Source organism: Crocodylus porosus, unplaced genomic scaffold (assembly GCF_001723895.1).
Source record: "Crocodylus porosus isolate Cpor-Errol unplaced genomic scaffold, CroPor_comp1, whole genome shotgun sequence".
Classification (NCBI taxonomy): Eukaryota; Metazoa; Chordata; order Crocodylia; family Crocodylidae; genus Crocodylus; species Crocodylus porosus.
In genome coordinates this window covers 6,850,490-6,860,097 of record NW_017728923.1, presented here as the reverse complement: position 1 = coordinate 6,860,097, position 9,608 = coordinate 6,850,490, and the positions used below count along the sequence as shown (strand labels likewise).

General features: G+C 50.3%; 1 protein-coding gene across 8 annotated transcripts in view; it reads right to left on the bottom strand.

The window, feature by feature from the left end:
- The window catches only part of MGRN1 (mahogunin ring finger 1), a 150,532-nt gene that overhangs the window by 40,667 nt on the left and 100,257 nt on the right, over positions 1-9,608 (bottom strand). For all 8 annotated transcript variants that reach the window (XM_019540036.1, XM_019540034.1, XM_019540037.1 and 5 more), the window contains exon 7: positions 3,795-3,847. In XM_019540036.1, coding sequence (XP_019395581.1) covers positions 3,795-3,847 — 53 coding nt within the window. The remainder of the gene's footprint in view (positions 1-3,794; positions 3,848-9,608) is intronic.

Genomic DNA, 9,608 nt, shown 5'->3' with positions numbered 1-9,608 from the left:
TGTGCCAGGGGTCCCGCAATGACCTCAGCTAATTCCCTCAGCACTCTGGGGTGGAGATCATCCGGACCAGCTGATTTAAATACATCCAGTCTGTAGCAGAGCACTAGGGTGCTCGCTACTGGTAATAGTAATAAGGACAGCACAGGTGTGGGTTGCCAGGGCAACCAATTGTGGTCAGCTGGTCCGAAGGGGGCAGGGCCTGGCCTTTATAAGCAACCAGGTTGAGGCCAGAGGGGGTTCTCTTCTGGCAGCCCGAGGAGCAGGAGCTCTGCTGCAGAGCCGAGCCGAGCCAAGCCGCCTGAGCGGCTGCATGATGATACAGGGTAGAGAGAACCCTAAAGGAGGTATGATGAAGAGCCAGCGTGGCGTGGAGTTTGTACTATAGCCAGGAGGCTTATCTTGTGTAATAGCTGGTTGGTGCATGGCTTTATGTTTCTCTTTGGTTGTTTGTGTAACACTGGAGGACCGGGTGAGGCTGTAGGGGTTGGAGGAGGCCTCGGGGGAGCTCCCCAGTAGCATGGGAGGTTCCTGCTGCCCTGGAAGGGCACAGTAAGCTGGTGCCAAAGAGGGCACAGCAATTTGTGCGCTGGAGAGTGGCACTGCGTTTTGGGGTGTCCCGACCCCAGCCCAGTATGGGCAACATCGGGTGGAGCTAGTGGGGTGTCCCGACCCCAGCCCAGCAGGGCAGCATCGGAAGTAAAGCCCGAGCAGGGCGTAAGACCCCTAAAGAGGGTCAGGGGGCCAGGCATGGCTACAGCCACCTGAGCCCCGACCGCGGGAAGTGTGGGAGCAAGGCCCCAGTGTGGGCGGGGAGTGCGAGAAGCACGAGCAAGGCCCCAGGGTGGGCGAGCATATTGGGAAAGCCCCAGGAAAGGGGCGAGCTTATTGGGAAAGCCCCAGGAAGTGGCAAGCATGTTGAGCAGGCCCAAGAGGGCTAGGGAGTAGAGGGGCACCAGTCAAGGCGCCAGTGAGGGGTGCCGGTTGCGTGACAAGCCTCAGGGGTGCCCGTCAGGGCGCAGAAAGGAAACTGACCAGTCAACGTCCGGTACATCTGCGAGGCTTGGGGCGTGCTACAGGGGAGGTTGGAGGCACGCATAGCCCATAAGGCTGGGGTGAACCAGTCACCCCATACAGAATAGGGGACAGGATAAACATAGCACCACGTCCAAGGGGACAAAAGGCAGCCTCCCTTATAAAATTAGACAACATCAAAGACATGGCAGGCAAGAACAAGGGTGCTGGATCATCTACTCGGCACGGCAGGGGGCGTTAGAGAGATCACGGCCGCTCCTAATTCCCCACGCCGTGATACAGTCCCTCAAGAAGTTCCCTGACTAGATCCTCCCTGACCCTTGGCCTAGGTGCACCTCCCCTGGGGCCTGAGGGGGGCCCAGTGCGGGGACTGATTCGGTCCCTGCTGAGGAAAATGGAGGCGAAGAAGTTGTTAAATAGGTTAGCTTTGTCGTCTGGTGTGACAACCACATTTCCTAGTGTGTCTTGCAGGGGCCCCATGTTACCCGGTTACCTTCTTTTTGCACCCTATGTATTTAAAAAAGGACTTTTTGTTGTCCTTGATCCAGGTAGCTAGTCCCAGTTCCATCTCCACCTTGGCTTTCCTGACTGCCTCCCTGCATCTCCGAGCAACCGCAGTAAAGTCCTCCCTGGTGATGGCTCCTCCCTTCCATTGGGTGTACACCTCCCTTTTAGCTAGGAGACATTCCCAGATGCTTTTGGTGAGCCATGGGGACTTTTGCGCCCTCCTGCTCCCTTTGATCCGTGTTGGGATTACCTCCCTTTGGGCTTGGAGGATCATCTCCTTAAGGAGCGACCACTCTTCTTGGACACCTGGCTCCCCTCCCCTCTGGGACCTCAGTGCTTCCCCAACTATTCTCCTTAGCTCATTGAAGTCTGCGCTCCTGAAATCTGGCTTCTGCAAGCTTATCACAGACTCCTTGATGAACTTTTCTAGGATATTCCCTAGAATGGATGTTAGACTGACTGGCCTATGGTTACCCAGGTCCTCCCTCAAGCCTTTCTTGTGGATGGGCACAACAGTGGCCCTCTTCCAGTCCTCAGGGACTTCTCCAGAGCGCCATGAGTTGTAGAAGAGTTTCACCAGAGGTTCCATAATGACTCGGCCAGCTCCTTCAGCACTCTTGGATGAAGATTTATCATGTCCCGCTGACTTCCATGAGTCTAATTTTATTAACTGGTCATACACCAATTCTACAACAATAGTAGGAAGGCAATATTCCTACCATGCTCATCCTCTACTCTACCTGGCATGGTTTTCCTCTTGGTCTGGTGCAAGACTAAGGCAAAGTAGTCATTCAGGAGTTCAGCTTTCTCCTGGGTGCCAGTAACCAGCTCTCCTCAGTTGTTGAGCAACAACCTCACACTCCCATTTGTTTTCCTCCTGTTCCCTATGTACCTAAAGAAGGACTTCCTATTCCTAATCTTAGTTTGGTCACTGCTTTAGCAAACTAATATGTCTCATCTGTTCCCTGCAAATGTGGGCTGTTGTGGAATAGTCCTCCTTGGAGCCAGCCCCAAGCTTCCATTGTTTAAGCCTCTTTCTTAAGAGGACCACGATTTCCCTGTTTAGCCAAGAGGGCTTCCCAGCCCTTCTGTTACCTTTTCTCTGCATGGGAATTGACTTCCTTTGTGCTTCAAGGATAGTGTCCTTAAGGAACAGCCACTCTTTGTGCACACCTTTTGCCTTTGATCCCTGGCCCTACAGCACTTGTCCTATTAGTGACCTAAGCTTGTTGAAATTCGCATTTTTTAAATCTAAGACTTCAATCCTACTATCTGATTTGCTTTACATCGGACAGAGAACATGGCCACTGTCGCCAAGACCTTCCTCTATATTTAAGTTGGTCATCAGGTCTTCTCCTTTGGCCAGAACCAAGTCTAGCAGAGCATCACCTCTGGTTGGCCCATGCACCTCCTGAGTCAGGAAGAGCACCCTGACACAGGTCAGGAAGGATTACAAGCGATCCAACTTGGTTGAGTGTTTCTCCCAGGAGATGTCTGGATAATTAAAATGGTCTATGACAATCATGTCACATGCACGTGTGGCCTCAGTCAATTCTTGGGTGAACTCCAGATCGAGTTCCTCCCCCTGGTTTGGTGGTCTGTAGTATACACCTACAGTTAGGTCTCTCGTGCTGCACCACCCCCACCGCAACTTGACCCAGAGGGTTTCGTGCTGTCCATTTTTGAAGCTGATGTCAGCCTCCAAGGAGGTGTACTACTCTTTCACATAGAGAGCAATGCCTCCACCTTTCTTCGCCACCCAGTCCCTTCTATGCAGGGTGTAGCCCTCTGCAGCTATGCTCCAGTCATGTAAGGAGTACCACCAGATCTCAAGATGTAATGCTCCTTAACATGGTTTAATCCCATCCATAGGCTAAGACCAAACCATGTTACAGCCGGTTCTAGACACAGCACATCTGGTTCTATAGACAGATCTTAAGGCCCTAATCATACTATGACAATGTTGTTATGTTTGAACACCCATCAGATTTAAATCACCACAGAGACTAACACACTTCCAATCATCAAACAGACAGAAAATGTTGTTTAGTTCAATCCTGAAGCTGGTAACATACAGCTGCTCTTGCGCAGCCTGTGAGGTATACTGTGGTAATACGTGGGAGCTCTGGTCATGGACCTGAACACTACAGGGCTAGGTACTACACAAATAGGACAAATGCCCTATGAAAACTTCCATCCACAAGATTACACATACAGAGGAGAAGAATGAAAGCAGAATGACAGGACTCATTTACCTTTTCAAATGCAGCCAAGAGAACATGAGCGTGACCAGTAACTTCCACCACCACTGGAAAGAAAAAACAACATTGATTAAAATGCTGAAAAAGGTCAGCCCACTGCACCCAATGAGCATAGGAGGAGAGTTACCTCATTTACCATGAGTAGACCTTCCTTGGATTTTTCCCATGAGGCCCAATACCCTGCGGCAGGAGATTTATGAATGGAGAAAATAATGAAGAATGAAACTCCCAAGCTTATAAGAGTTGGAATGCAGGTGCTGTTTTAAAAGTAGAATTTCAGCTATTTTCCCCTTTAATCCAGACTTGTTGAATTTTAATCCTACAATCAGAATTAAATCTTAGCCAAAGGTCAGCTGTCTGACCTTTGGCTATGATTTGGTTCAAAGACTCACTTAATTAGCTTCTGCAGGACAGCAAACACTCCTAAACATAGAGCTGAACCCTATGCCTAACAAACAGGCTCTAAACTCTCAGATTTATTTGATTAGTTTTGTATCTCTGAGACATTCCATAGAATCATATAAAATTAGGGTTGGAAGGGACCTCAGGAGGTCATCTAGTCCAACCCCCTAATCAAAGCTGGACCGTCTCTAACTTGATCATCCTAGCCAAAGCTTTGTCTAGCTGGGTCTTAAAAACCTCCAAAGATCAAGATTCCACAACCTCTCTGGGTAACCTGTTCCAGTGTTTTACTACCCTCCTAGTGAGAATGTTTTTCCTAATATCCGACTTAAAACTCCTTCGCTGCAACTCGAGACCACTGCTCATTGTTCTGTTTTCTGCCACCACTGAAAACAACTTTCCCTTTACAAAACTATGAAATTGAAGCTACGAGTGAATAAACCTGCCGAGTTTCTTTTATTCCCTAAGCTTGTGATCCTTGAATAGGGAAAAATTAGGCTAGCTTATCTGCAGTTGGCAAACCCACCTTATTCCAATCTAGTCTTAGGCACTTATGATGCATTAACTAACTGCACTAGCTTTTTGTCAGGTACAGCCACTGAAACTTCTATGTCTATTTCTCTGGCTCCTTCCACCCTCTCTCACCAAAATAAACAGCATTTTTGTACTTTCCAAATGGGATACCTTGCCATTACTCAAAATGCTCTAAGTAATTGCCAAAGGTTCTTGTGCTGCATCAACAGATTCTTCAATCCTTTGTCAAATGCAGAATGAGTGTATGTAGCTCTTAGAATCCAAAATCCTCCAAGCGAGAGAATTCCTGAGTTCTGTCCCAGCACTTATATTGACATGTATGGCCATTTTGTTTTACTGGCTCAATTTTGTCATATGTTAATAAGGAATAACTCTTTCCTACCTCAGGGAGTGCTGGGAAGAGTAAACTGTTAAGTGCCTGGAGACTACTGGGGATGGGAGTCACTAGAGGAGGTATACAACTTCAGGTCCCATTATCACAAATATATGCAGTTCAGCTCAGTACACAAGAAAGGTCTGGAGCAACTGGCCCACTGTAATCAGCTTCCAGGCCAGTAATGGTTGAAGGAAGTAACACAGTGGGTGCATCTACTTGAGATGTTTACTGCAGAGCTGCCTAATCAGCTCTGCAGTAAAGTCTCAGGATCTACACATGCGGCCCTACGAGGCTGCAAGAAACTAATTAAACTCCACCGCAGGTTCTGTGGCAGTGTTCTTCTGTGTATAGCAGCACATGTGTAGATGCTGACACCGCTGGCTGGGTCATGAGTGTGCTTCAGTGCACGGCTGCCTGCTCTCTGCAGCACTTTGAGCAGGGTGAGAGTAGCCCTGGGCTGAAAGGCTGAACGCCTGGGGCCCCTGCCAGCCAGGGATGTTCTGACCCAGTTCAGCAGTCCTAGGCCAGAGTTTATTGCTCCATGCTAACAGCACATGTAGATGCATCCAGTCAGTCTCCAATAAAGATAGGAGCTCATTAATTCCTTTTTGGTCCCAAAAATGACAACAAGAACTATTCACTTGATTTTGGCACAAAAATCAGGTTTAGAAATAGCAGCAGCATACGGGATAGGAAACTATGGAGTCTTGAGATCTGTAAGAGAAGGGTCTACAGGCCCTAACAACAGATTGAGTTATTTGGAAAAACAGTAGTTAAGATACAGTTGACAAAGATAACCATGTATCGGTAGAAGAGAGACTATTTCCTGATCCCCTCCCTGCCATTTGTGAAGAAGAAATAAATTCTAGATTATTCGGTGACAAAGCCTGGTCTAACTTGCTCAATGAAATTCCTCCTATAAGTTGTTTTTAAGAGAAGTTGGGGATAAAAGAATCTAAAGGGGAATAATGTCTGCTCATTCAGGCCATTTGCATGTCTAAAACTGTGCAGTCATATACTGAACAGCTTCTCCTCTCAGTTGAGGGTGTCACAGAAATACCCCAAGACAAAGTTACTTTGGGGGTTGCCCAAGTGGCATGCATGGATATTCTCCCAAATTAGGTTCTCTATTGGGGTGTTTGGTCTCTAATTGTAGCTGCATTCAGTTTTATTGTCCTTATAACAGTACATGTTATAGTGTTTAAATGTAAATTGTAATGTATCTTTATATTTCTGCTAAAGTTGTTAGTGTTGGTAGCGTAAGGTGATGATTAACTTGAACAAACCACAACTCTTCAAACTTAGAAGAACCAATGGCTGAGAATTAGCATTTGACGTGTTTTGTGTTCTGGTCCTCCTCAAGGTTGTGCCTCTGGCCTGCAGTGCAGTAGCAAGGTTGGGGGGGGGCAAGCGGGGTGAGCGCCCCAGGTGCTGAAGTGAAGGGGTCCCAATAAGCATTGCCAGCTGGGGTGCAGGCCAGAGCCATGAGCAGCTTGTTGGTGGAGTGTGGGGACAGGGGAAAGGCAGCTTCCACCACTGCATGCACTCTCAGGCAAGCACGGGGAGGGAGGAGAGTATGTGCCCCCCGGATCTGTGCGCAAGGCGATGGTGGGCTGTTGCTGTGGGCATTGCCCCAGGTGCCAAACTTCATTGCTACAGCACTGCTGGCCTGGGTCTGGCCAGACAGTGATCTATTTACATGTTTTGAAAAACCTGACACCTAGCTGATCAAATCATCATCCAAGAGAGACAGAGAATCAGATTAACAAATCTGCATGTCTAAAAAGTATACAACAATGTGGTTTGGTAAACAAGCATGTCTGGAGGGGTTCAGAAAGTTACTGGCACAGTGTGAAGCCCCTAGAAATGAAGGGGTGACATGCATTAAAAATCATGGTGTTTATATTCAGTCTGCTCTGGTACAAGGGAGTGGCGAGATTCCCCAGCCAAAGGCTGGATAAACCAAGCCAAGAGGGGAATGCAGAAAGCCTAACCAGAAGGGTCAGGGCCAGAAGATACGTTTAGACCGGGGTGGGCAATTATTTTGTCCCATGAGCCACATAGGGAGTTTTGAGTTGGCACCCATCTCCCACTGCTGCTGCACAACAGCTCACCAAACCTCCTAATGTGGGATGGGCCGCAAGTGGGCAAGGAGCTGGCGTTGGGGCGGGCAGATGGCAGTTTCAGCAGGGACAGCTCAATCAAGATTCCATCTGCTACCAGCACCACCTCTGGACTGCCCTTCTACCCCAAGAAGGGGCTGGAGCTGCTGCCCAGCTTTGGCATCAGTGATCCAGGCGCAGGGGTGGTGATGTCTAGCAGCAGCTTCTGCCTGGCCATTGGGAAAAAGCGGGACCTGGTGGTGGGTTTGGCCACCTCCCACTTGCCACTGCCAGGGCCTTCTTGCTGTGGCCACCTGGAGTCCATGCCGGGGTTGCGTTGCTACTCCTCCCCACTGCCATCAGCACCACCTCTGGGCCACCCTGGATTTTTAGGCTCAGCAGGGACGCCCCAGCAGTGGTGAGGGGAAGGCAGCTGCACCTACCACCAGGTCCCACTATTTTCCAGCACCCAGCATAGAGTGACCATTGGTCCTGTTTTATACTGGGCCATCCTGTTTTTAAACCCTTTGTCCCCTGTCCATTCTTGAATAAGACATGGACTGTACATAGTTTTTCAGTTCATTGGTCAGAATGCATATCAATCATTTGTCCTCAGGATTCTACTGGTGGTGCGCAGCCAGGAGAAGCAGGGTTCTGAGCCAGTAAGGGAGGATGGTGGAGGATCCCAGAGGCTGGTTCCTCTGCACCTGTGCAAGGTGCTGTGGCTGCAGTTCATGTGCCACCACAGCGAGAGCCAGGGCACTGTTGCATGCCTCAGCTCCCTGACCCTGGGCTGGGCATGTGTTGGGTGGGCCTGGGCCCCACAGGCAGCTAAGCTACACACCCCTCCCCCCCCCCCCCAACTGCTTTGGTATAAGGTAATGGCTTTGAGAGCAAGCGGGCAGAGCACTGAATTTGTATCTGCTGAAAGGCAGGTGGGACTGAAAAGAGGCTCTTGCCACTTTCTTTGCACCCACAGAGCAACCTGGTGAGTCCCTGGGATGCCCTGCTCAGCAGGGAGGAAGAGCTTTGGCAGAGGGGCCTCTTGGCTCCCAGGCAGCTCATTAAGCCATTATTTCTCCTCAGTTCCAGGCAAACCTGCCTGTTTCCTGGGAGGAAAGGAAGGTCCTGCTGGACAGCTGGCTGTACTGCCACAGGTATCCAGTGCCCATTGACCCCACTCAGCCCAGCTCTGACCAGAATGTGCCCAGGGCAGACTCCTTGGTGCCCAGTGTCTGTGCTGAATGCAGATGGAGGGAGGCGAGGTCCCTGGGCATCGTGTGCCCCTGGCTCCCAAGCACGGAGCTGGGCTGGAGTGAGACCAGATCCTGGTGGGGGGAGGGGATGCCCATGCCTAATAACTGCTATGCCATGTTTGTTCTCTCAAGACTGGATTGTCTGGGGAGAACAGTACAGCTGTGGAATACATGAAAAACCATGATGCAGGGGGAGCAAGCCAAGGCTCCCTGCTGGCTGAACTCCAGAGGTTCACAAACATGCTGCCAAACCTAGCACCTGCTCTCCCTCACTTCACAGGGCACCACACGTTCATTGACCAAATAGCAGTCTTTTTGTGATGGCTTCACCCTTTGCTGCTGATTGGCCAAGGAGACTAGTGGTCCCACCAGTCACCAAGGGCATGTCCTATAATCTGGGGATCCACCAGTGGCCACCCTAGCACAGCAGCAGCTTCTGTCTGGCCACAACCCTGGCCCACCCCACATGGGGGTCAGCGTCCCTGCAGCGCCCATTCCAGACCACCCGCCCCAGGCCTCAATGAGCAGTGCTGGCCAGGCAGAAGTTGCTGCTGGCTGCAGGGAAAAAGCAGAACCTGGAGATGGGCAGGTGCCTTCCCCTTGCCGCTGCCAGGCCCTTTTCGATGCCTCCATGCTGGGGCTACCCCACAGCTCCTCCTTGCTGTCCCCTACCCCCTGAAGATGCAGGCAGTGAGAAGGGCCTAGCAGTGGCGCAGGGGAGGCGGCTGCACCTGCCACCAATCCTGCCTTTTCCCTGCACCTAGCAGCACCTTCTGCCCACCTGCTGCTGCTGCTTATCATAGCCAGGCCAACCCTTGAAGCTGGCTAAAGACTATATCTTTGGATTCAACTTGTAGGGTAAGAACAGGTCAATGTTCTGGTACTTTATTTTGTTTGTTTAGTCTTATACCTCTGACTGCATCTCAACACACAGCTACTGGTTTCTAATGTTTGTTCTGTTTATATAATAAAACAAGCCAATTGCCCATCAGGAGTGTTGGGGGGGGGGAGGGGAGTGGGCAGGGATGGAGCGATGCCACCCACCACTCTGTGCCACTGCCACCTCCTGTCCAGAATGCTCTTGGAGCACTCTGATTGGTTGTTTCAGTCAGCGTTGTGATGGGCTGCCAAGATGACC